Source organism: Aspergillus candidus (genome assembly GCF_002847045.1).
Source record: "Aspergillus candidus strain CBS 102.13 unplaced genomic scaffold BDW47scaffold_20, whole genome shotgun sequence".
NCBI lineage: Eukaryota > Fungi > Ascomycota > Eurotiomycetes > Eurotiales > Aspergillaceae > Aspergillus > Aspergillus candidus.
The window spans coordinates 81,449-106,633 of NW_020194025.1; the positions used below are offsets into that span (position 1 = coordinate 81,449).

The 25,185-nt window shown below is 53.0% G+C and overlaps 11 protein-coding genes across 11 annotated transcripts; 5 read left to right on the forward strand and 6 right to left on the reverse strand.

Moving 5' to 3' along the window:
- Positions 1-649: 649 nt before the first annotated feature.
- BDW47DRAFT_131534 (uncharacterized protein) lies at positions 650-3,287 on the reverse strand (the record flags this gene model as incomplete). Its single annotated transcript, XM_024817333.1, has 4 exons — positions 650-1,571; positions 1,630-2,055; positions 2,089-2,787; positions 2,845-3,287. Coding segments are annotated over 4 exons (2,490 nt in total), but the record flags the coding sequence as incomplete, so codon positions are not given.
- A 576-nt stretch (positions 3,288-3,863) lies between these two features.
- Positions 3,864-4,973, reverse strand: BDW47DRAFT_117318 (UbiA family prenyltransferase; the record flags this gene model as incomplete). Its single annotated transcript, XM_024815060.1, has 2 exons — positions 3,864-3,971; positions 4,221-4,973. 2 exons carry the CDS (start codon positions 4,971-4,973, stop codon positions 3,864-3,866), a joined length of 861 nt encoding a protein of 286 aa, XP_024672306.1.
- A 480-nt stretch (positions 4,974-5,453) lies between these two features.
- BDW47DRAFT_131536 (cytochrome P450) lies at positions 5,454-7,370 on the forward strand (the record flags this gene model as incomplete). The annotated part of the gene is made up of 7 exons (XM_024817334.1): positions 5,454-5,805; positions 5,857-6,039; positions 6,090-6,433; positions 6,489-6,610; positions 6,664-6,947; positions 7,001-7,102; positions 7,183-7,370. 7 exons carry the CDS (start codon positions 5,454-5,456, stop codon positions 7,368-7,370), a joined length of 1,575 nt encoding a protein of 524 aa, XP_024672307.1.
- Positions 7,371-7,637: 267 nt separating this feature from the next.
- BDW47DRAFT_117320 (class I SAM-dependent methyltransferase) lies at positions 7,638-8,442 on the reverse strand (the record flags this gene model as incomplete). The annotated part of the gene is made up of 4 exons (XM_024815061.1): positions 7,638-7,668; positions 7,728-8,237; positions 8,292-8,321; positions 8,414-8,442. The coding sequence occupies 4 exons, from the start codon at positions 8,440-8,442 to the stop codon at positions 7,638-7,640; spliced, it is 600 nt and encodes a 199-aa protein (XP_024672308.1).
- Positions 8,443-9,216: 774 nt separating this feature from the next.
- On the reverse strand, positions 9,217-10,861 carry BDW47DRAFT_131537 (uncharacterized protein; the record flags this gene model as incomplete). Its single annotated transcript, XM_024817335.1, has 4 exons — positions 10,352-10,861; positions 10,267-10,303; positions 9,769-10,213; positions 9,217-9,691 (listed from the first exon to the last, which is right to left on the reverse strand). Exons 1-4 carry the CDS (start codon positions 10,496-10,498, stop codon positions 9,217-9,219), a joined length of 1,104 nt encoding a protein of 367 aa, XP_024672309.1. The 5' UTR covers positions 10,499-10,861.
- A 324-nt stretch (positions 10,862-11,185) lies between these two features.
- Positions 11,186-12,384, forward strand: BDW47DRAFT_105155 (alpha/beta hydrolase). The gene is made up of 2 exons (XM_024812492.1): positions 11,186-11,796; positions 11,864-12,384. Exons 1-2 carry the CDS (start codon positions 11,305-11,307, stop codon positions 12,215-12,217), a joined length of 846 nt encoding a protein of 281 aa, XP_024672310.1. The 5' UTR covers positions 11,186-11,304; the 3' UTR covers positions 12,218-12,384.
- Positions 12,385-12,520: 136 nt separating this feature from the next.
- On the forward strand, positions 12,521-13,588 carry BDW47DRAFT_117323 (Aldo/keto reductase; the record flags this gene model as incomplete). The annotated part of the gene is made up of 2 exons (XM_024815062.1): positions 12,521-12,805; positions 12,872-13,588. 2 exons carry the CDS (start codon positions 12,521-12,523, stop codon positions 13,586-13,588), a joined length of 1,002 nt encoding a protein of 333 aa, XP_024672311.1.
- Positions 13,589-13,898: 310 nt separating this feature from the next.
- Positions 13,899-15,821, forward strand: BDW47DRAFT_131545 (FAD/FMN-containing dehydrogenase; the record flags this gene model as incomplete). Its single annotated transcript, XM_024817336.1, has 3 exons — positions 13,899-15,060; positions 15,141-15,426; positions 15,497-15,821. The coding sequence occupies 3 exons, from the start codon at positions 13,899-13,901 to the stop codon at positions 15,780-15,782; spliced, it is 1,734 nt and encodes a 577-aa protein (XP_024672312.1). The 3' UTR covers positions 15,783-15,821.
- A 546-nt stretch (positions 15,822-16,367) lies between these two features.
- BDW47DRAFT_105159 (succinate dehydrogenase [ubiquinone] flavoprotein subunit) lies at positions 16,368-18,819 on the reverse strand. Its single transcript, XM_024812493.1, has 6 exons — positions 18,657-18,819; positions 18,531-18,585; positions 18,395-18,468; positions 18,176-18,339; positions 16,730-18,118; positions 16,368-16,664 (listed from the first exon to the last, which is right to left on the reverse strand). The coding sequence occupies exons 1-6, from the start codon at positions 18,696-18,698 to the stop codon at positions 16,445-16,447; spliced, it is 1,944 nt and encodes a 647-aa protein (XP_024672313.1). The 5' UTR covers positions 18,699-18,819; the 3' UTR covers positions 16,368-16,444.
- A 520-nt stretch (positions 18,820-19,339) lies between these two features.
- rpt1 (proteasome regulatory particle base subunit RPT1) lies at positions 19,340-21,084 on the reverse strand. The gene is made up of 4 exons (XM_024818643.1): positions 20,846-21,084; positions 20,661-20,775; positions 20,379-20,608; positions 19,340-20,310 (listed from the first exon to the last, which is right to left on the reverse strand). The coding sequence occupies exons 1-4, from the start codon at positions 20,938-20,940 to the stop codon at positions 19,431-19,433; spliced, it is 1,320 nt and encodes a 439-aa protein (XP_024672314.1). The 5' UTR covers positions 20,941-21,084; the 3' UTR covers positions 19,340-19,430.
- A 136-nt stretch (positions 21,085-21,220) lies between these two features.
- BDW47DRAFT_105162 (chaperonin-containing T-complex subunit CCT4) lies at positions 21,221-23,345 on the forward strand. Its single transcript, XM_024812494.1, has 7 exons — positions 21,221-21,362; positions 21,418-21,469; positions 21,519-21,541; positions 21,595-21,624; positions 21,676-21,705; positions 21,770-22,342; positions 22,404-23,345. The coding sequence occupies exons 1-7, from the start codon at positions 21,315-21,317 to the stop codon at positions 23,256-23,258; spliced, it is 1,611 nt and encodes a 536-aa protein (XP_024672315.1). The 5' UTR covers positions 21,221-21,314; the 3' UTR covers positions 23,259-23,345.
- The last annotated feature ends 1,840 nt before the right edge of the window (positions 23,346-25,185 follow it).

Genomic DNA, 25,185 nt, shown 5'->3' on the forward strand with positions numbered 1-25,185 from the left:
GTCGGGTGGGTGGTCGTGGTCGTGGTCGTGTTCGGGGGAGGGGATAGGGGGAGGTTTTTTTGATTTTTATTTGATCGTTATTTTTAATGATCACGCTTACTTGATTTTTTTTCTTCTTCTTAATAGGTTGTGTGTCACAGTCACTACTGTTATGATCTATTATTGAATTTTTGGTGTTGGTTGGTTACATGGACTCTTGTTTTGCTTTCCCTTAGATGGTTGTTGGGTCAATGTGGAAGACATATCACGTGTCTGTCTATAGATGTAATGGGTGACAAGTTAGTACAATGTAAACCTGAAAGACTTAATGGAGCCTACGAATTTCGAAGTGAAATACCTATAGAATGATGTTAGTATAGAGTTAATCTACTTTTCTTAGGCACGCTGAGGAAATATATGTTTCACCCCAAGTTGCAGATATATAAGCCAGTAGCGCCCACACTTGAAGTTGTGACTTGGGTTTGGAAACGAGTTGTCTAGGTTATGCTCTTTGAGATCTTATCATATGAAATACATGTTTATATATAATAGGTACTTTTGAGAAATACGTTACCCATCTGCCACGCAGCCTGCTTCATGGCAAGGATTGATGATAACAATCAACGGAGACTGACAGCATGGGAGAACCGACGAATCAGATCCATATAGTTCATGCATACCGACGCAACGGACTGGGAGTGATGACCTCGTGGGAAGTAAAACTGCAGTGTCCGTAGGATTCCCCACTGTCATCAGACACATCATCCCTGGCTAACAGGCCTACGCCGCTTTCTTGGCTCGACTGGTCTCTGCGAACCGCACGACCTCTTGCGTCTAGTTCAGAATCCGAAAAGTCTGTCTCCTCATTTGTGCCGGGAAAATGGCTCGTAGGCTCGGCTCGTGGTATTTGGACCTCTCCCCACATGATGGGTTTGAGTGCATGCTCGTCATCGGACAGGGGATGGCATGCAGCGCTGATTGCGGCGCTGCAGCTGCCGGCAAGAGGGATGTTGGACTTGAAACGTCTCATTCCCAGGGCCAGGATTGCACCAACCATCAGAACGCCCAGAGACATAGCGAAGATAATCGCAAGCGGAGAAAATCCACATGTCACCCTTTCAGAGTCCGGTGTGGGCTTCCCATCTGGGGAATACGGGATAATCGCCACAAAAAACAAACTCTGAGAAATCAGCCAATGCAGTGCTGCAGAGGCACTCAAGAGACATATGCTGTATCTGTAAGGAAGACTGAGGTAGTAGGTCGAACGTTGTGGTCCTTTGGGCCAGGAGACGCGTAATGGCTTTCGGTCCGTGCCATAGCCGTCATACTCGGCAGCAAGAAGCATAGACGTTAGTTTATGGTTGTAGAGGAAATAGGCCAGTGAGACGATTATCTGAGGGGCGTTTGCGCGCAAAACTGTCGGTAGAAATCGATAGTAGCTTCTGTGGCCGTCGGTTCTCATTATGGCAGACGGCGAGACAGTACCGAAACCTAGGTTCCAAATTCCCCGAAGGGAATCCTTGTTGGAATCACTTAAACCAATAATAGCCGAAGAAAGAAGGTAACCAGAAAGCAAGAAAACAAGTGTAATTCTGCAAAAAGTCAGAATGTGTATACCGGTCTTGTCCGAGGGAGTTATGGAGTACTAACACAGCGATGGTTAGTATCCAATCTCTGCGGCTCACGGAGTATACCCATCTCTGCCTCTTGGAAAGGGTGACTTGGCGTCCTTTTTGTAGAATGTGAGCATTAACAGATGACGGCTTCCATGACTCTGAAGCTTTAATGCTCGATTTCGACAACAAACAATTTCCTTCAGTGGTTTTATCAGGATTAGAGAGAAATGATGACATAGCATCTCCAACGGTAAGGAGTACTTCCCTCCTACTACCGTGGGCTGTCAAGAATATCGCCAAAACTTTGATGCTATTGCATAGTATGACTGCGAGGCAGAGAGGTAGGCTAAATAGAAGTTGACATTTCTCGTTCACCTTTTCACTCAAACAGTGGCGGACAGTGGTTTCGACGACCCGACTTGTTGGCGAGTAGTCTAGCTGCATTGGCCAGCTTGGGGTGCTTCCAGCCGAGGAGTCAAGTGACGAGCCTGACAAACTGTAAGAGGGGCAGGGATTATCTAATTCATGTATTTTGATGGCCTCAGCCCAGGAGCTGTTTTTCCAACCTCTGGGATCATGAAGAAACCGATGTAGCTCTTCATACGGAGGTTGTTCCCACATACGACGCTTGAGTCGTCTGATATCGCCGAGTTCGTCACTGGACACTTGAATGTCTGGAACATCCTTGAGGGTCGTGCTATTGAGGGTATATGTTGTCTCGGAAAAGACGGTTGCTGAAATCACTGGCATCGGGCGTACTTCTGCGGATATAGGCCATTTCCCATGGGCGGACTTTGTGTCCTCTTCCAGCATTTTCCTGGAGCAATCACTACCATTACACATCCAACTATAGCCCAAATTTTTGGGATTACCAACCCGGTCTGGCCAATTCCCCGTTCCTGTGTAGAGTAGTGATGTGTTGCCCGCTCTCGGGTTGTTGGTCACAAGGATCACGGTTCCCCGGTTTGTATTAAAGTCAACCGCATAGGCATCTTGACACTTGGAGATAGGAAGTTTGTCGAATGTCCGTATATTTGTGTAAAAATCCGACATATTCTCAGCTGCGTGTTCATCGAAACAATTTGGATAAGCCAAATTCTCTTTTGGCGGATCATTTGGATCGAAATCAGAAGACGCAACGTAAATACCATATTCACGGGTAGCAAGTGTAGAAAACACAGTGGAGTTGTATCTGTCTCTTGGTTAGATGTCATTTTCGAAAAAAAACAGAGGAACTTGTCACGCTAACATTAAATGGATTGGCACAGAAGTAATGCATAGTAATGCCCACAATATTTGACTTTTTCGGCCAATTGATCGGAGATTCTTCAAACTGGGGACTCCGATATCCAACCACTTCCGCTGAGCATGCGCTTCATCGATGCTCTGACGAGATGGGGCACTTAAGCATTGCATGCAGTAGTTGCTCGCCGCCAGCATGAGCGTGCTAAGCACATTTATCAACGCATGTAAACCACGGGTCAAGTTCTTCGAAGTGGAACAATTCCCTTGATACAGGCCCGAGTAATTATAGTTCTGACCTGTATGCTTGGAATATGACATGCTGGCAGCAATAATCGTCAAGACCACATTTATGAACAGTATGATGGAGGTACCATAGGCACAGAGCAACACCCCTGTAGCCCATTCTCGCTGACTGTCGTGGAGCTGTTTGAATTTGCGCTGGATGCGTCCTGGCAATATCTGGGAAAGGCACGATCCGGGGTTCGATACCGGATCATGTACAATCGAGCTGTGGGAGTGCTCATCCTCGAGATTCGATGATCTATAATGTTCATCAGTCAGATAGCCCGCCAGTCGCCTCAAGAGAGCTGAATACCAACCTTTTGCGATGGAACTTCATTTCATCGGTCCTCGACTCGCTCGGAAGGGACAAACCAGGGAAGGTATCTGGCAATCATGGCATTTATGAAGTGGAACAAGCCCAAATTCGGGTCCATTTCACCCTGGACACAGCCCTCCGAGAGCTCACAGCCTTGTTCCGTATGTTGGTGGAGAACAAATGCAGGACCTAACCCAACTTGGTGGTGATCAGATATTTTCAAAGCATCACAGCCCTCCGAGAGCTCACAGCCTTGTTCCGTATGTTGGTGGAGAACAAATGCAGGACCTAACCCAACTTGGTGGTGATCAGATATTTTCAAAGCATCACAGCCCCTCACTAGAGTTTAGTTTTTTAAAATCGTAGAATGGACTTTCCAATCATCGGGCGAGAATGTCGACGACAGTTTTGACTAATATAATAAATCAATTATGGCGACCGTCTTTCCATACATAGTGCCATGTAGTGACAGTACAGCTAGTGCAGGCTAACCTTATTCTTACATATTCCCAAAGATAGCATGCGGGATTATACTATCAGCCAGTCATTAACTTACATCAGATAATCACTGGATGTTTCATAATGACCTAAAGTATAATAAAGTTTCACAGTAAGATTAAGGATAATAACTCACAGCATCCTCATCATCTACGTCCCCAAACCGGCAACAAATAAACCAGCACCATCCAACAATTCCAACACCGAAACGTAATACGATCCCCGAGCACGCTCCTCACCAGCAGGACCCTAGCCGCTACGGTCCACGCCAAACCCACACACACAATCGTCAACCCGGGGCCCACCCGCCAGAAAACCGGACATGCGACGCCCCAGAGCAGCATAGGCAAGGCAGCAGCCCAGCGGGCAGCGGAGTCCCCGATGACAAGTGGGAGGGTGCGACGGGCGCGCAGGTGGTCCCCGTTCTGGTCATAGAGATCCTGTAGGTGAACGGTGGAGGAAACGACGGCGGCGAGGAGGAGGAGCCAGGCTGTGAGACGAGGGGGCAAGCGGGTGAGCGGCAGGGGGTAGCCTAGAGCGACTTCCATGGCGCCGGTGGTGAAGCAGAGGTATCCGGCGGCGTTGGTGAGGTTGCGGGTGAGGGGGTGATGGTCTGCGCCGCCGAGGTGGTTGTAGTAGGTGCCGAGGGGGATCATGGCGAGAGATTGGCGGTGGCCGGTACGGGTGAGGAGGGCGTGGGCTTGGGACAGAGCGTAGAAGATGAGCATGGTGGTCTTGGCTTGCGTGCGGGTGAGGCGGTTTTGGGGGAGAGGTCGCCACGGTTTGTTGAGGGTGTCTTCGGCGATGGCGGAGGGGCTGAGTTGGTTGCTTATGGCGAAGGGGATGAGGGTGAGGAGTGTCCAGGTTAGGGCTTGGGGGGCGCGGGTGGATGCGGGTGTGACGGGGGGTGGGAGGTTGTAGCATTGAGCGGCGAGGGAGTTGGCGAGGCCGAAAATGGTGGTGGGAATAATGATTGTTTTGAAGTCGCTGGCAATGAAGAGATATAGGATGTGAATGGAGTGGAGGATAGTGGTCATGGTGGGTATGAGTCGGAGGGTCCGGGAATAGATGACATGGCGGAGGAGGCTAGTCTTGTTCTGTCATTGTGAGTTGGTATTCGAACGTGAAACTTGGGTGGTTACCTTGGAAAGACTCATGGTCCTTATGAGGGTTGTCGTCTGAGGTTGGATATGATGTTGATGTTGATATTGTGGGCAGCCATCTTAAATACGTCCGTGTACTCAGACAGCTACACACGCGATATATGGCCTAGAATGACAATTCTCACGTTGCTTCAATCTCACCACTATCCGTTTCTGTCGTGTAGCCATAGTAGGTTGATGCCATCGGACCGAGCAGTGACAACGGGCAATACATGCATGGAGTTAATCCCTGCCGTTTAAACTGCAATCCTACATGACCAGGTTCTGGCCGCCGTCAGCGGGGAATGTGTCCTATATCTGGGCGCTTCCTGTCTGACCCAATCCAATTTCATTCTTCCATCCGATATCGACACCATGCTGACGACAGAGATTGTCGCTATCTTGTCAGGGGTTCTAGCCCACCAGGTTGTGTTCATCCAAGGTGAATGGCATTTGAGAGGCGCCTCGGTTATCATGACACACATAGCCCTGACCACGTGTCTATATGCGGTGCGAGACCGTCCAGGAGTTCTCATCTTCTTGTATCTATCTTCTCTCTTCCTCAGCATCTCCATCTATCGTCTTTTCTTTCACAGACTACGCCATTTCCCTGGCCCCAAACTGGCAGCACTGACCAAGCTGTGGCATGTGTGGAAATGTCGTGACTCGCGTGGCCACCTGGTCGTGGACGAGTGGCACAAGACGTATGGGACGTTTGTGCGAACAGGTATCTATCAGAGAGATTGGTATCAACTTGAATAAGAAGTAATAGGACTAGGGCCCAGTGAGATCACCGTCTTCCACCCAGCCATCTACGAGGCCATGGATGGAACAGGGAACCAGAACACCCGTTCGGACTGGTACGACCTGCTGCATCCGCGCATCTCGTCCATCTTCACGCGCGACAGGGTTTTTCACCTGAAGCGGAGGCAAATATGGAACCACGCTTTGAGTAGTGCTGGTACTTTCCTGCCCCACCCTCTTCATATCCTCAAAGCTAACATAAGACAGCCCTAAGGCAATACCACCGACGCATCCACACCAAAGTGTCAACCCTGACAGCGCTCGTAGAGAAACAAGACACACACCCCGTCCTGATTAACAACATCATGTACTGGTTTGCCTTTGACTCGATGGGTGACTTCGCGTTCAGCGAGGACTTTGGCATGCTGAGGAACCAAGAGTGGCACCGCGTGATTTACCTCTTCCGGTCTGCCCTGGCACTGCTGGGGCCGTTCAGTCCGGCGATTTGGATCCCGCGATTGGGATTTTCGATTATGCCGGGGATGTGGAGGTTGAGGCGGTGGTTTGAGATGTTGGAGTTTTGCGATGCTTGTATGGAGAGGCGGATGAAGGTTTCTTTCCTCTCTACCTGCTTTCAATGGGGGTTGCTGATTACTTGATTATAAGAGGACTCTGGACGATCGAGACATAGCCTCGTGGTTTATTCAAGACCACGAAAGCCATAGCGACGACGGGAGCAGAAAACACTGGTTGAGCGGGGATACAGCGACGCTGGTTGTAGCGGGGAGGTATGCCTGATCTTGTCTTTATTTTTGGATCATATTAAGTTCCCTTATAACAGCGACACGACCGCTCCAGCCCTCACCCACCTCCTTTATTTCCTCGCGCGATACCCGTCCCACGCAGAACAAATATATCTAGAGCTCGTGACCGTCGATAGCCATGATCCGGTGGCATTGTCTAAGCTGCCGCATCTGAACGGGGTCATCAACGAGACCATGCGTCTCTTACCAGCTATCTTGACGTTTGGCACGCGCGATACTCCGCCGGAAGGGCTTTGGGTTGAGGGAACGTATATTCCGGGGTGTGTTAAGATTTGCGCTCCGAGATTCACAGTAGGGCGCTGTACGTATTCTTTCTACATTTATCAATTTAAGGATAAAGGTTGACATGTATAGTGGACTCCGCTTACGTTCAACCCCATGACTTCATCCCCGAGAGATGGTACAGTCAACCGCAACTGATCAAAGACAGACGAGCATTTGCGCCATTTGGACTAGGTATTCCATACACTCCTCTTCTTCTCTTTCATTGATTTGATATTCGGTGCTTTCCTCTGTATAGAGCACTAATAAAGTAGGCAACACCAGCTGCGTCGGCAAGAATCTCGCCCTGGCACAGATCCGGCTGGTCACGGCGGCGCTGGTCTCGCGATACAAGATGCAATTTGCGCCTGGGACAGAGGAGGGTGTCTCTGTTGAGAAGAATATGCGTGATCAGCTCACGGCACAGCCGGGGGAGTGTTGGATTGTGTTTGAGAGGCGGTAGTTCTATACTCTTTCTATACGTACCCTATACATACTTCTTCTCTCCTTCTACTTTACTACACAGCAGATAACATCCCCAAAGGGCATAAATAATCTAGTCTAATCCCTACCAACCCAGCCCCAAACAACATGCACATCAAACCGAACATAACAACCCCTCCTAACATCCTCCTCCGCCCTCCTGGCCAACTCCTCCACTTCCTCCATTCTACCCAACCCATCCACCCCCAGCGCACCACCCCTCCCCACAACCCTCCTCATCCAAGCCTCAATAACCCCCAACCCATTTCTCGTAAGTGCTTCCCTCGTCTCAAACACCCTATCGGAAGAAACAACCTCCCTTTCCACCCCAACCAACCCCGCCTCCCTCATCCCCGTCTCCAAGCAATTCCACCCATGCGCAAACCTCTCCCTCAACGCATTTTTAAACACATCTCCCATGTGACCTGCAGCGCTCACACTATTTTCAACCCCCCCGCGCAAGTGCCGCACGCTTAGGAAGTCACATTCTTCCCATTGTAGCGCCCCGCCTGGTCGTACTAGCGCTGCGGCGTGGGCGATTGCGGCGGGCCAGTCGCTTGCTTCGAGGCCGGCGGAGAGTTGTCGGACGTGGACGAGGTCGTATTTCCGGATGAGGTGGGATGGGGGAGGTTGGCGGATGTCGAGGGTCGTGAGAGTTATGTTTTGGGGGAGAGTGGAGGCGGGAGGGAAGAGGGCTGGTGAGATGTCGCTTCCGTGGAGGGTGTAGGCTGGGTTTGTGCTTGCGAGGCGTTGGAGGAAGAGGGCTGTGCCTGTTGCGAGGTCTGCGATGTGCGCGTTTGGGGGGAGGTGGGGGTGGATGGTTGGGTGGATTAGGTAGCCTATGTTTCTGTATACCTTAGTATACTATAGTGTATGTTAGATAGATAGGGAAGGAGGATACTCGGTTAAGAGGTCGAATTGCTCGTCTAGTCTGGTATTGTTAGCTTTTTCTTCATATACATGATTCATAATAAGTAGGGCAAGCTCAATTTGTCAATAGAAGTATTGAGAGAGAGAGCATACCGTCTTGCTTCATCCTCATCACGAGCCATATTCTGACCATAGATATCAACCATTTCCTCGATTTGATTCGTCAATTCTTGAGCCCATATACTACTTGAATATCGTCAGAAAATATCAACCAAAGACACAAGACACATCTTAAGCCTCCCTCGGGCTCCCTCGGGATTCTCGGACGATAACCTTCCCAAAAAGACCTACTTGGCCGACGATTTACCCCTCTCTTGAGAGAATATCGCAATGCTGACATGGTGTGTTACTATTCAGACTGTGATAGTGAATGATATGCAGCCATGATACCCGCGTCACCATCACCATCAGCAGTCTAGACGCTCGGATCATGACCTCGAGATGAGCTGACGGTCAGAGGGCGGATACGTGCAGTGCGGACGGATGACAGGTTGGTAGGACCCTGGTTGGTAGTGCAGATGCAGCGCAGTGACTGTGCGTCGATCTATTGTGTTCTTTGATTTGATGTCGCCGTGGTGGTACCTGTGCGACTGGTGTGTTGGGTATTTGGTCCAATTAGATAGTAGACATCTGGCTTGGGTGGGAGGACGGTGTCTTGTTCGAGTCGACTGCTTTGATATTGGGGTTGGGTCCGTCTGTTACAATCGGGTTGTATCCTGTGCTGCTACAGGTTCTATTGATGCTGTTGGGCTATGAGATGGTGTGGAATGAGGGTATCAGTGTCCATCAAGTATAGAGTCATCAAGTATAGTCCAAAATGTATAGCCCATAAGTATACAGCCCATAAAATCAATAACCCGTACAACTAACAGTCCCCGTATCCAACTAAGCAACAATCATACAACCCCATATCCATCATCCCCCCTCTCCACCCTCGACTCAATCCTCGCCCCATTCCCCTCCCCTCGCAAAACGGCAGCCGCAGGAGGAGCAAGTCCCTCTGCATCCACAGAATGCATCGCAGACCCAGTCCCCGTATTAGCGCCCTCATGAACAGCTGTAAGCGACTTCGACCGGTTCCAGTCGTAGTCGCTATCGTGCGAATCAAGCAATGTATCTGGAGACTGTCTGTGACGGCGCGACCAGTTCCGCAGCGATCCGATGGTGGGGAGTTTGCGACGGGGTTGCGGGGCGAGGTTCCGCGCTCGCGTGCGGAATAGTATGGGCCCTAGCGTGGGGACACATGCTACTAGAATCCCTGACGACATCTCGGCTGTGACGAGGATGGAGCTGTCAATGGCGCAGTAGGTGAGGTCGGCGGATGAGCAGAAACTAGTTTGAATGAGGCGGCCGAGGTTGACGGCTGCTGTTCTGGTTTGTTTATTAATTGCTGTTTATGGGGATGTGTGGATGGAAGGAGTGGGTGGGAGGAGATAGGGGAAAGGTACATCATTCCCAAAGTGAAAGCTGCCGTCACGCCAAACTTCTTCTCCTTGGACATTTGCAATTTCCAGACGACTGGCATCGGGAGGAGCACCACCAGTAGATCAATACCCATGTTGAACCCCGCCGAGGCGAACTCGGTCTTGCGGAGATTGCCGCATGTGCCTGTGATGGTGCGGTTCCAGTTGACGTTGATGGGGCGGCAGAGGAGCGCGATGGTGAGGATGGAGGCAGCCCAGTAGAGCACGACTAATAGACCCGTGCTGATAGCCGCCCAGAAGAAGGCGCGCTTGCGGAAGATGTCGACGTAGAGGAGGAGGATGGCGATGCGGAAGGAGGCGACTGATGTTGCCCAGAACCATTCTGAGGCGAAGAAGACTTTCAGTGAGATGACGAGCTTGTTGTATGGGACGGTGCGGACGTGGGCGCCGTATCCACCTGCGGCCACTCCTATTCATTGGTTAGTATAGGGTTAGGAGGGAATTATAGTGGGTTGTAGATACCGACGATGACATCGCAGACGTATCCCGTGAGGCAGAACTATCAGGTTAGTTTATAGTTTGACTCTACGTATGAGAAAAAACTCACTAGAGACAAGCCCGCAAAATAATCATGCGATCTCCACCCTCGCTTTCGCATGTAGATTCCCACAATGCGCAGGAGAAAGCATAATGTGCTGATAGCCAGAAGGATCGGCGTCGAGATGATCAAGGCGATACCGCGCGTACTAAACATCGTTGATCGAATGTATGAAGATGGAGAAGAAATCCAATGGTCAAGATAGACTGGTCGAGGTATGAATATGAGGATGGGAGAATCGACTGAACCTGCTTTTGAACAGAATCGTCTCGTGTGCAGTCCAGAGTTCTCGTGGTAGGGTTCCACGGCATGCCTCTCGCTATGCCGCGATCAACATTGGTCGACGGCCAGCCTGTCGTGCTGGGTGTCGGGGAGTATCCTCATGCCGGGATTTTACTGGGTTTGTTTGGTCGGTTATTTTGAGATGGTCGGGGTTATTAAATAGGTGGTCAGAAACTGATTTCCCCGCGTGGTACTCTGATCAACGCGCGGAGATCTCCCTGGGGATGTGGAGGCGAAACGTATACAAGTTGGAATAAAATACAGAAAAGGTAGATAGTGACATAATAGACACATCATAAATATTCAACAATATAGCAGAATAATAGACAATATAATCCAGCAATAAAGCAACAAAGAAAGCAGCGAAGAATAAACTTCTGGCTGAAAGGATAAAGAAAGACAAGAGGAGTCGAGATGCGTCGAAGTTAGGGCTAATTCTAGATCGACATCGACACTCCCCAGTGACCACTGGCATAAAACAAACCATGGTAGCCATCGCATGATTCAATAGTAATCCCAGTAAGCATACGTGACTAATTAAGGACCAACTCATCAGCGGAACTGACATCCGCATCCATGGTTCCATCATCTCCCCCTCTTTGTCTTCTTCCCGCTCCTCCACATCTCTCTTTGGTTCTCTGTCCACTGCAACTCCTCCCTCCAGGTCAATCCACATCTCCATGGTTTATTCAAACAAAATGTCCAGAAATCTCGCCATCGTCATCTGTCACGGCTCGTACCACTCTCCCGCCCCATACCAACCACTGATCCACGCTATTCAGTCGCGCGGTATCGACGCCTACTGCCCCCAGCGACCCACCTGCGACCTCGCCAACCTTAACGTCGGCACCGACCTCCACCACCCGGACTTCGATCGTCCGCCCCCGGAGACCGGCTACCCCAGCGACACAGAAGACGTCGATGCCGTTCTCGATCTCGTCAAACAGCTGGTCCGCGATGGCAAGCGCGTGCTACTCGTCGGACACTCCTCCGGCGGCTGGGTCGCCAGCCAGGCGGCCATCCCCGCGGTGCAGGCTACCGCGGGTCAGACCGACGGAGTGATCGGCATCTTCTATATCGGAGCATTTGTCATTCCGGTCGGGGAGTCGGTGCATAGCTTCTTCCAGCCGGCGGGTGGGGAAGTCATCGCGCCGCCGTTTATGGAGTTTCATGTGTGTCTTCCTCTTGTTTCCCCCTCCACTGGGTGACTCTGTCTATTACTAAAGCGGGATCATGCAGAAACACGGTCCTGAAGGTCTCGGGACGATAGTGGATGCTCCGCGCTTTCTATTCAACGATCTCGACGCCGACGATGCCCAGAAGTGGACGGCGACGCTAACGGCATCCCCGATAATGACCACTCCGCTCACCAACGATCCTTACAAGACACTGCCGTGTGCATATCTCGTGCTGGAGAACGACCGCACACTACCCTGTGAGTATCAGGAGAAGATGGTGGAGTTGCAGACGCAGGCAGGGGGCACGTTCACCATGTACCGTGCGGCGGCGGGTCACTCGCCGCATCTAAGCTGGACGGGGGGATTGGTGGATCGGATGGAGGCGTTTGTGGATAGTCTGAGGGATGGTCAGTGACGGTCTAATGGGAGTGTTGTTTCGGTCGTGTAGATCACCTGTGCTCGTTGGATGCAGAGAGCCGAGTATGCACTCTATACCAAACGTACGATCCAGGATGGCCCTATTGTAAGACAAGGTAGCATTGCATCATTTCCTTCTCATTTATTGACGGTCTCAGCTAGTTGTGTCACGTCGTTTGTAATCGTTTTCTTAACTTACCCCTCTTTATCTGGATATTTTATGTCTGCCAACAGGCAACGGTCAAACCAAACCACCAACCATCAATCGACAACCATCCATCTATCAGTTATCATAGCAGTCATGCCTCCCACTTACATCCTCGGAACCCAAAACTTCGGCACCTCCTGGACGGAGACGACCCTCCCCCAGCTGATCACCCGTCTCGACGATGCCGGCATCACCCACTATGACACCGCCGCGTTGTATCCTGCCACCAACCCGGGTCAATCCGAAACACTGCTGGGCCAGATCCAGCGCGATGACATCCTCATCGACACCAAGATACTCTTCCAGCCGGGAGGTCTCCAACGCGACAAGATGGAGCAGTCGCTGCGCGCGAGTCTAGCCCGACTGGGTGTGTCTAAGGTATCTTTCTCCTCGCCCTCCCCTCTATCCTACCTTGATAATGTCCATCCAGCTAATAAGATGAAGGTCAACACACTCTACGCCCACGCCCCAGATCCGACCACCCCCATCGCCGAACAAGCCGCCAACTTCGACGCCCTCCACCGCGCGGGCCTGTTCACCTCCCTCGGGCTGTGCAACTACTCCCCCGCCCAGCTCACCGAGTGGCTCGCTGTTTCCCAGTCTCAGGACCTCATCGCTCCCACTGTCTACCAAGGCCAGTATAACCTGCTGTGTCGGGGCTACGAGACGAGTCTCTTCCCCTTGTTACGCCAGCACGGGATTCGCTTCGTAGCGAACTCGCCTCTCGCGGGTGGGTTTCTCACTGGGAAGTTGACCTTTGCGACGGGAGCGGCTCAGTTGGTGGGGACGCGGTTTGAGGTGGGTGAGGGAAATCTGGTTGGAGGATTGTTCCGCGCGTGGTACGATCGTGACATGTTTCATGGGGCTGTCAGGAAGATGAGGGAGATTGTTGCTGCTGAGGGTTTGTTGGACGGTGGGGAGGAGAAGCAGGTGATGGCTCAGGTTGCGATGCGGTGGGTGTTATTCCATTCAGGGCTGCGTGGGGAGTGTGCGGATGCAATTGCTGTTGGGCCTGGCTCGGTGGAACAGCTTGAGACGTACCTGAATGCTAGAGAGGAGGGACCGTTGTCGGGGGAATTGGCGGGGGTGCTTGGGGGGTTGTTTGAGGGGGTCAAGGCTGAGGCAGAGGGGATTCTCACGGTGGGATGGTGGTCTTGGTGATGTTTTTGATAGGGTGGGAATGGCTTCATGTTGGTTGACAAGGGGATTATGATATTCTATTTTTAGGATGTAGGGATATATGGGTGGGACTGCACCGCTGACTGCATTATTCTCTCCATATGTATCTCTCTGGTCCATATTGCTATATCTACGTCGATCCGACCTACACCTGTACTGATACCTGAACCCTCAACTCTACCTATATCCATGACAATTCCCTGCATATATCTATATCTGCCTATCCCTACACCTATATCTATATCCCTCTCTTTCTATCCTTACATCTATAGCATACTTAAATCTATACACCATGACAATGCTCCTCCTCTTCTCCCTCCCTATCCTAGCCCTAACTGCCTCCATCCCCAACCCATCCCTCCCCAATCCCATCCCCAACTCCAACTCATCCTGTTACTGCCTCCCCCACGACCCCTGCTGGCCCTCCCCTAAACAATGGACCCAATTCAACCACACTATCGCCGGCGCTCTCATCGCCACCATTCCCCTCGCCAGTCCCTGCCACTCCCACTCCCCTTTCACCCCTTACAACACCGTCCAATGCGCCACCATCCGCAACAACTGGCCTCTCCCAAGCACGCACTACACCTCCTCCTCTTCAATAATGGCCCCCTTCTTCGCCAATCAATCCTGCGACCCTTTCCTCCCCGCCTCCTCCCGCTGCATCCTCGGCACCTACGTCGCCTACGCCGTCCGCGTCTCGTCCTCGTCCACTATCAAAGCAACCCTAGCCTTTGCACGCACCCACAACATCCGCCTCGTCATTCGCAACACCGGCCACGACTACCTAGGTAAGTCCACCGGCGCAGGCGCCCTCGCCATCTGGACGCACCACCTATCCAACATAACCGTCCACCCTACCTACCACTCGGGCAGATACACCGGCCCAGCTCTCACAGTCGGCGCAGGCGTGCAAGTCTACGCAGCCGCAGAAGCCGCCCAAGCACATAACCTCGTCATAGTGGGCGCCAACGCCGTGACAGCCGGCCTCGCAGGCGGATACTCCCAAGGAGGCGGCCACAGCCAGCTAACTTCGACGTTCGGCCTCGCCGCTGACCAGGTCCTGCATTGGGAGGTCGTCCTCCCCGAGACCGGCCAGCTCGTCACGGCTGCGCCGATTGGACCCTACGCAGACCTCTACTGGGCTCTCTGCGGTGGTGGAGGGGGTGTCTATGCCATCGTCGTCTCTATGACTGCCAAGGCTCACCCGGAGCTGCGGACTGCATCTGCGAATCTGTCTTTCGTGGGAGGTGGGGTGGGCTTCCGCCGTGGGGTGGATGCTTTTATCAAGGCGTTGCCGCGCTTGTTGGATGAGCGCGCTGTTGTTGTCTGGCTATTGGCGGATGGGTTGTTCTCTGTCACGCCGGTGACGCTGCCTGGGGGAGACAAGGAGGTGTTAGGGCGGTTGATGGGGGGTGTGGTTGAGACGCTGGAGAGGGAGAATATTTCATATTGTATATCTCCTTTTCCTTCCTTTTTGCCCTTCCCTTTCTATTACAACGTGGTGGTCATACATAATAACTAACCAAAAAAGCATACTGCATAAACGACTTCCCCACCTACCACGAAAGCTTCAACACCATGAGTCCCCCCCTTAATATAACAGAGTACAACATCGGCGGACGACTCATCCCGCGCTCAGTTGTCGAGTTCAATGCTTCCGCTTTCACGGATACCCTGTGGGATATCCTCCGCCAGGGGGGCCTCATTTCTGGTATTACTGTTAATGCTACTCTGCCTGACAACAACGGCCATAAAAGGATTGAAAATGCAGTTCTACCCGCTTGGAGAATGGCTGCTGCTAATATTGTTGTTGCTTTGTATGCCCTTTCTTCCTCTATCCCCGCCTCCTATGCTCTGGAAGGCAACAACGATAATAATAAGATTAAGACCTTTCAACTACACCTCCCAATCCACCAACCTCGCGCACCAATCACTCTTGACGAACAGTTTTCTCCCCGCTCTCGACCGTCTGTCCACCACCCCCGCCGCCTACCTCAACGAAGCCAACTTCCGCGAACCACACTGGCAGAGTGTTTTCTACGGGAGTAACTATCCCCGTTTATTGACTATCAAGAACAAGTATGATCCGCGGGGGGTCTTGTACGCTGCGACCGGTGTGGGGAGTGAGGCGTGGGTTATGGAGGAATGGGATGGGAGGTTGTGTCGGGTTTAGCTATCTTACCTTGCCTTACCTATTGGGTCTGGGATTGGGGGTTGCGATTTTGGGGGTTTTCACTTGTATTGTAAGTCTTGGAAGAAGCAAGTATGGTTACTACGCTTAGGGAGCTCTGGGTAATTGTAAAGACACATCTGAAAACTTCCAGGGCATCCTTCCCTTTCACTCCGACGGCTTCCAGCGCGTAGAGTGGATCCATGGGTAAGCCGCGATTCAGAAGCTCGCTGATGAGTCTTACTTTGTGTCGGTTGATGGCTTCGATCATTATCGCATGGCAGTCGGAGATGGAAAAGATGATTCAAGACTCATCTATACATTAGCCGTATGATTTACGTGCTGGGACCGTCCTTGTGTAGGTGCATGTACTGAAGTCCGCGAGGCCCAAGTTCAGCTACACTACCGCCGTGGAGTTTCGAGCACCAGGTGAAAATACCACGATATTCCCTCCAAAAGCCACGCACACTCGGGGTCTTTTCCGTCATCCAAATTTACACCGTATTCTGTGGTGATGCTATCTGATATACTACTGTTTAAAGACTACAATACGATTAGATATACCGAACTCCATTGTGTGGCTATCAAAAAAAGTGAGTCAAGGATATACATATAAACACAGGAAAATAAACACCGATTTTCTTCAAGCCTCTTCTGCTGCCAGCTTAGTACACACGCTTGAAAGGCGGCACGGGCTTGCACTCCGCCTCGTCCAGCGTGTTGGCCTCCACCGCACGGTACTTCAGGTCCACCTTGCCGTGGGGCTCCTTCTGCCACGTCAAGGTGTGCTTCATCCAGTTCGCGTCGTCACGCTCGGGGAAGTCTTCGCGCGCGTGGGCGCCACGGGACTCCTTGCGGTTGGCGGCGGCGATGGCGGTTTGGGAACTATATTCGTTAGTTATATATCAAAGAGGGAGGGGGGAGGAAAATGGAACTAGGATGAAACGTACGCGCAAGTCAGCAGGTTGCGGAGCTCGAGAGTCTCAACCAGATCAGAGTTCCAGATCATGCTGCGGTCCTTGGTGCCGACCTGGTCGAACCAGGAGTCGACCTCGGTAACCTTCTCGACGCCCTCGTCCAGACTGGCCTGCGTGCGGAACACGGACACGTCAGTCTGCATGGACTTCTGCATGGCGTTGCGGATGTCGTGGGTCGACTTGGGGCCTTCGGCGTTGCGGACGAAGTCCAGGTCCTTGATCGACTGCGCACCGGCGTCGGAGCTCAGCTCCTTATGGGGCTGGCCGGGGGTGGCGATGTCGCGGACGCGGTGAGACACGGCACGGCCGAAGACGACCAGATCCAGCAGGGAGTTGGCACCCAGACGGTTGGCACCGTGCACCGACACGCACGCGGCCTCACCGCAGGCGTACAGACCGGGGACGACCTGATCCTTGCCCTGCTCGTCGACGGTCACGACCTCGCCGGTGTACTTGGTGGGGATACCACCCATGTTGTAGTGGACGGTGGGCAGCACGGGGATGGGCTGCTTGGTGACGTCGACACCGGCGAAGATAGAGGCGGTCTCGGAGATACCGGGCAGACGCTCGTGCAGCAGCTCGGCGGGCAGGTGGCTCAGCTGCAGGTAGATGTGGTCCTTCTCGGGACCGACACCGCGGCCCTCGCGGATCTCCAGGGTCATCGAACGCGACACGACGTCACGCGAGGCCAGATCCTTGGCGGTCGGGGCGTACCGCTCCATGAAACGCTCACCCTCGGAGTTGAGCAGGTAGCCACCCTCACCACGGGCACCCTCGGTGATCAGGCAGCCGGCACCGTAGATACCGGTGGGGTGGAACTGGACGAACTCCAGATCCTGGTTGGGGAGACCGGCACGGGCCACCATGGCCATACCGTCACCCGTGCAGGTGTGGGCGGACGTGCAGCTGAAGTAGGCACGGCCGTAGCCACCGGTGGCCAGGACGGTGTGGTGGGCCTTGAAGCGGTGCAGGGTGCCGTCCTCCTGGTTGTAGGCGATGATACCGCGGCACTCACCGTCCTCCATCAGGAGATCGAGGGCGAAGTATTCGATGAAGTAGTTGGTGTTGTGACGCAGCGACTGGCCGTAGAGGGTGTGCAGCAGCGCGTGGCCGGTTCGGTCCGCGACGGCGCAGCAACGGTAGGCCTGGCCACCCTTGCCGAACTCCTTGGACTGACCACCGAAGGCACGCTGGTAGATCAGACCGTCCTCGGTACGCGAGAAGGGGCATCCGTAACCCTCGAGCTCACGGATACTGGCGGGGGCTTCACGGGTCATGTAGTGGATGGCGTCCTGGTCACCCAGCCAATCAGAGCCCTTGACGGTATCGTACATGTGCCACTTCCAGTCGTCGGGGTGCATGCTGTTGGGGGGGAAGACCGTTAAAATAAAGCCATTGAAAACCGCAAGGTAAACCTACTTTCCAAGGGCGGCGTTGATGCCACCCTGAGCAGCGACCGTGTGACTTCTCGTAGGGAACAGCTTGGAAACACAGGCAGTGTTGAAGCCGGCCTCGGCAAGACCGAAGGCGGCACGCAGACCGGCACCACCGGCACCGACAACGACGGCATCGTACTCGTGATCCTACCAAAGTCAGACCTCATGTACACTGGGGCAAACACTCTGCGATATCGCTTACAATCACGGGGTACTTGTCGGAGATGTAGCCATTGGCCTCCTTGGCGCGCATGGGTCCATTGCCGAAGATGCGGGCTGGCGGAGGAATTGAGTTAGCACCACGGCAACCTGGTAGTATTCATATAGAGAGTGCATACCAGCCGGACGCGACGAGGAGAAGAGACGTCTCTGATCCCGGAGGGCGCGGGAGATCTATAACACGGCGTGTCAGTGCAGTTCCAGGAGAAGGGCGCATCGCAGGATCGTGGGAATTGCCGGCCTACCTTGTGCGCAGGAGCCAGGCTCCGCAAGCTCAGGGAGCTCATGATTGCGGATCAGAAGAAAAGAGGAGACACTTTTCCAATGATTCCAAGAAGGAGATATCACAAGAGTGGAGAGGGGGGAGGGCAGCAGAAGAAGGGCTGAGATGGTGCTCGCAAGCAGCACTTTCAGATCGACGTTTCTGTTGGAAGCAGAGTCTGGCTGACATAATCCACGGCATACTGCCGACGGGGAAGACCGGGGCCGAGCCAGCCAATCACATCCCGGGCAGTGGTAAGCACCTCGGGCGGCCGGCGGGATCTGATTGGTGCAGAGCGGGCCCGGCACGTGGTCGGGGTTCCTTTTAACCCGGAGTGCGCGAAGTCTCGGAGCAAGACGGCAGACACCTGAGGCGTCGTCTGTCGGCTGTGGGGTACTTAGGGGCACTGGCCCTCGAGTCGCTGTCTAGGTACTACTGTCTAAGATCTCTTCTACGTCGTTCAGATCAGGTAGGACATGGTGTCAGTTGTGAAAGTGACATGGTCATGTGACCCCGTCGCAGCCGACGATGCCGCGGATCGGAGAAACGGCGTCATGATTCCGGGCCACTCTGATGTACCAACGGCCGTGAGGTAGTACCACAAGATCTACCATAGCTCTATGGAACTACTCCGTACTCCGCATCGAATTAAATCACCAATTACTTCTCAGTATTGCACGAGTAGATAACTCCCAATGTCATGTAATAAATATGATTGGTCGTACAACATCCCTCCGACGCCACAACCCCAGGGAAATTAATTGTACTGCATGTACGTCGCCGTCGAGTTGAACTTCAGGTTGCCCTTGATCACCTTGTCCACCGCCGCCAGGAAGTCCTTCTCCGTGGCCACCTTGCGGCGGGCCCGGATGGCAAACATACCCGCCTCCGTGGCCACACTCCGGAGCTCCGCACCCGTGGAGTTCGGGCACAGTCGCGAGATCAGCTCCCATCGGATGTCCCGCTCCACCGACATGCTCTTGGCGTGGATGCGGAGGATGTTGGCACGGCCCTCCACGTCGGGGAGGGAGAACTCGATCTTACGGTCAATACGACCCGGACGCATGAGGGCGGGGTCCAAGATGGACGGTCGGTTGGTGGCGAACATCACCTTGATGTTTCCACGGGCGTCGAACCCATCCAGTTGGGTGATCAGTTCCAGCATCGTCCGCTGCACCTCGTTGTCACCACCAGCGCCATCGTCGAAACGGGCTCCACCGACGGCATCAATCTCGTCGAAGAAGATGATGCAGGCCTTCTTGGTCCGTGCCATCTCGAAGAGCTCCCGGACCATCCTGGCACCTTCACCGACATACTTCTGAACCAACTCGCTACCGATGACACGGATGAACGTGGCGTCTGTTCGGTTGGCGACGGCTCGAGCACACAGCGTCTTACCGGTACCGGGAGGACCGTACAACAGCGCACCCTTGGGCGGGTCGATACCGAGATTCACGAAGCGCTCGGGGGAGAGCAGTGGCATCTCGACCACTTCTCGCAGCTTCTCGATTTGATCTTTGCAACCACCAACATCTCCGTATGTTACGTCGGGCTTGTCTTCCACGGTCATCATCGTCACGCTGGGGTCGATCTTGGGGGGGAGAGGGAGCATGATCTGGTACTTGTTGCGGTCGACACTAAACCGATCAGCCGTTGAAAGAGACAGGGGAAGAAATCCATGGATAGGACAATATAGTAGACATACCCAACTCGCATCCCTTCCTCGATATCCGTAGGACTCACGCGCTCCCCTAGATTGACAACGAACTTGGCAATCTGCTTCACGTTGATCACATATTTGCTCTTGTCCGAGTCCTTCTCATCCTGGATGATCTTTGTGCACCGAGCCACCTGCAACGGCTGCTCCTCCGCCATACGTTGTCGGTCCGCAGCGACATCCCAAAGGTGTGGCGGTGCGAGACCGGTATCGGATTCCTAAACTCGTCAGATTCCATCCATCCCACGGGGATTCCAAGATAGAAAATACCTTGACGCCGATCTTCTCATTGACGCTTGATTGTTTGTCCTTGATTTGTTTCTCCAGCCTCTTTAATGCGTTGGCGTAGGGCGCGGCGCCGTATGTTTTCAGTACTTGGATATCACTAGTCCGGTTAGTATTATCCACACCATATCACCGTCATATCCCCCATCTCTGCCATTCCATTCTCATACCTGTCTGTCAATGGTGCGATCTTCTTCTCGGGCTCTTCATCATCGGCGTAGGTCTTCTTGTACTTCTCCCAGTTCTCTCCCGTGGCGCTAGGCATGGTGAGAGTTGACAATCAGTCAGATCGACGGGGTTCGATGGGACACCAAGAATTTTATAATCACAATCAAAGATGTACAAGAACCGTGGGGATAATCAAGATAAGAGTAGGACGATGGAGTGACAAGATGAAGCTGGGGGTATGATATGATATGATGATGTGGTCGAGAGCTTCTTTGAGTTGCCGCTCTCAGTCAGCAGCTGGAGCTGGCTTCACCGCCTTGCGGCCTGAACATTGAACTTCGATGAAATTCCAAGTGCCGCTCTGTCTTCCCCCTCAGGTTCTCGATTATCATCTCCCTCTGCCATTCCCCTTTTTGTTCTCTTCTTTTAACTCTTCTTGTTTCTTTCCAATTTAATTTCCATTCCTTCATTATGGCGACCGCAGCCACCCAGGGTGTCCCTGGAAATAACTCCTTCAAGGTGCGTTTCTTGGCGGAGAGAAATAACGTGTGGGCCGTTTTTAATGGCCGGACAGGATAAGGAGAAGCCCATGGCGGTGCGCGCCTCGAATATTCTCGCTGCGAGGGGTATGTATCTCAATGGACCCTTGCATAGTATCATACTAATGTGATTCAGCTGTTGCCGATGCCATCAGAACGGTATGCGTGTCCATGTACGGCATGGTCAAATGAGGGGCTAACCCACCAAACAGTCGTTGGGACCCAGAGGCATGGATAAGATGGTAGGATGGTCGTCTCCCCTATCAATTGACTCGATGCTAACGCGACAGTAGATCCAAACGCCAAAGGGCAACACTATCATCGTACGGACTCCGCAAATCTGACCCTACACACTCGTCCGCTAACCCCTCTTTCACCCCTCCGCAGACGAACGATGGAAACACAATGCTGAAGGATATGAGCGTCATGCACCCCGCCGCGCGCATGCTGGTTGATCTGAGTGCCGCTCAGGATGTTGAGGCTGGTGATGGAACAACGTCGGTCGTCGTCATTGCGGGCAGCTTGTTGGGTGCCGCCGAGCGGCTCCTGGCCAAGGGCCTTCACCCCACCGTCATCGCCGAATCCTTCCAGAGAGCTGCCGGTGCCGCCGTTGAGATCCTCCACAGCATGTCCCGTCCGATCAACTTGATGGACCGTACCGTCCTGCTCCAGGCCGCCTCCACCTCGCTTTCCTCGAAGATCGTGTCGCAGCATTCCAACCTCCTGGGCCCCATGGCCGTTGACTCGGTGCTGAAGGTTGTCGACCCCAAGACCGCGGAGAACGTCGATCTGCGAAACATTCGTATTGTCAAGAAGGTCGGCGGAACGATCGAGGACAGTGAGATGGTGGACGGTCTGGTCCTGAACCAGCAGGTCATCAAGAGCAGCGGTGGTCCCACACGAGTCGAGAAGGCCCGGATAGGTCTGATCCAGTTCCAGCTCAGCCCCCCGAAGCCTGATGTGCGTAAACCTCTACTCTGGAATTTACGGTCTGCTCGTCACTAACACGATTGAAATGCAGATGGAAAACCAGATTGTCGTGAACGACTACCGTCAAATGGACAAGATCCTCAAGGAAGAGCGCCAGTACCTGCTCAACATGGTGAAGAAGATCCAGAAGACCAAGTGCAATGTCCTCCTGATCCAAAAGTCCATCCTCCGCGACGCCGTCAACGACCTTTCCCTCCACTTCCTTTCTCGTCTGAAGATCGCTGTGGTCAAGGACGTCGAGCGTGATGAGATCGAGTTCCTGTCCAAGAGCCTCGGCTGCAAGCCCGTGGCCAACATCGACTCGTTCACGGAAGATAAGCTGGGCACTGCGGATCTGATTGAGGAGGTCCAGGCCTCCGGTGCCCGCTACGTGAAGATCACGGGTATCAAGGCCCCACTCGTCCCCGTCAACCAGACCGTGTCCCTCGTCGTTCGCGGCGCCAACAGCCTCATTCTGGACGAGGCCGAGCGTTCCTTGCACGACGCCCTCTGCGTGATTCGCTGCCTGGTGAAGAAGCGCGCCCTCATTGCCGGTGGTGGCGCTCCTGAGATCCAGGTCGCCCACGCCCTGGCCATGCGCTCCCGCGAGCTGACGGGCACCGAGGCCATCTGCTTCAAGGCCTTCGCCGACGCCATGGAGGTCATCCCCACGACGCTGGCCGAGAACGCCGGTCTCAACTCGATCAAGGTGGTCACCGACCTGCGCCACCGTCACGCGCAGGGCCAGCACAACGCCGGCGTGAGCATCCGCAGCGGCGGTGTGAAGGACGACATCACCGAGGAGAACATCCTGCAGCCCCTCCTGGTCAGCACCAGCTCCATCGAGCTGGCGGCCGAGACGGTAAAGATGATTATGAGAATTGACGACATTGCCCTGTCGAGGTAATTTTGGCGGGTCGTTGCGAGGATAGAAAAGCCGTGGTATATTATGATGAGTAATTACAAAAGCAAGGGTGACCTGAATAGAATCGTGGTTTATCAATGCCTTCATGATCTTACTAGCTTGGCAGTTTTACTATGACAGCCTACGCCATGTTTACTACATACGGTTCGTACATATGTATCATTCCAAGTAACAATGTTCTTTTTTGTCCAAGGACCATCTTCCAGCTATCGACAATGACCATGACAAGAATGATCCTAGATGATTTCTGTCAACATGTAACACGTGCCTATAGTCCAGAGCAATTCAATCTTCATATGGAATCAATCATTCACTGGGCCTTTCGCTGCACACCATGAATATCAAACAACCTCCTGGCTGGTTTCAGAACAACAAATAAGCCAGCAAGCATTCAGTAGCAATGGCTTCCTTGATGAATATTTATACCCCTTTCTCCCCTTCTCTTCTACTTCCTCTAATTTATTCTTCTATCATGGATATTTTTTTTGCACCACTTCGTAACCTTCTTACTACTTCTACTATATAACTTTCAATCTCAAACCTCGAAGATTTATATACACATATCCATCAAACCGGATTTAGTTTATATCCCCTCCAGCCAATATATACAGTCTTCAACAATCACCCACCAGAAAAAGCATCAATCTTAAGTTAGGATACACAGACCTTCCAAGCACAGTATATATCTAACTAGCCAACAGACGCCCATCTAGCCATAACACTCGCCATCGCCTCGCCCACCGTGCCTGCGGCTCTCTCCGAAACCGGAAGAGGCAGTGAACAGACATATCTGGAAGAAACCATCAGCGGCGTGTTCAAAATCTGACTGTATGCACTGCCAGAACATGGGACATTCGTGCGTCCGGGTATGATATACTTCTGGTTTAGTGGAGCGCACACTACCATGGACCTGGTCAAGCCAACCCCAGAATAGAGACAAAAACTCAATGTCTTGCAACGAGCCTTGCACGAATAATCAACTGAGCTGGGCGTTAGACACACCAGTCTGAATTACCAGCCGGCGCCAAGCCAATGGACGCAAAATCAGTGGAAGCAGCCCATATCTGTCGTCCTTGGGCTATCCGCCTCGGTTCACCGATGGTTGTCTTCAATTTGAAGGAAAGTGTCCCAACTTCTATGAACGATATCACATGGATGGGTCCCTTTGCACGAACAATGACCTGGCCTCCTGCGAATGTCCGCCTATGTGATTACTGGGTCTATCTTGCTGTGGAATTCCTACGCATCAAGGAATGATTCGAAGGATACCTGGCAGATTTCGATGCCAACGGAAATCTAAATCAGGGTCGGGTGCCTGTCAGAAAACCACCAGTTGCGTACGCCCATGGTAGGACCTGATTTGATGTCTCCAAAGATTACTACATCTTCACTGGTGACGCTACGATGGCACAGGGCTCGATTAAACGAGGTATAGATTGCCCGCGAGCATCAAACCCTAGCCCGATGCGGTGTTTCAGGCGACCTACCACCGGCGGGCATGTCCATCTGAGATGTATCTACCCCCGCCGAGTCCGCCCCTGCGGTTGCCCCCGGAGAACGACCCCTTTCCCTGCCTGCGGTGTGTTCGGGCCACAGGCCGGGAGGAAGCAGGGGTCGTCTGCTTCACCAATACAGGGCGCCTGTTGGCTCCTCGTGCCTTCCATTTGCAGTCAGTATGTATTTAGCTTAGCCGGACACCGGCCGGAGAATAAAAAGATAAGCTTCTTCTCCCCTTTCTTCCGCTGGATGCGTAAGGGGAGTGCTAGAGCCCGCAGAGGGGCTCAACAGCGCCTCGTTTGCACACGCTGCCATTTTCCACTTGTCAACACTCGCCGTTTGGGTCCCGCTCAGCACCTGTGGTGCATGAATCATATCCGTACGTCCTTGGAAAATTTCAGGGCCAGTGTCG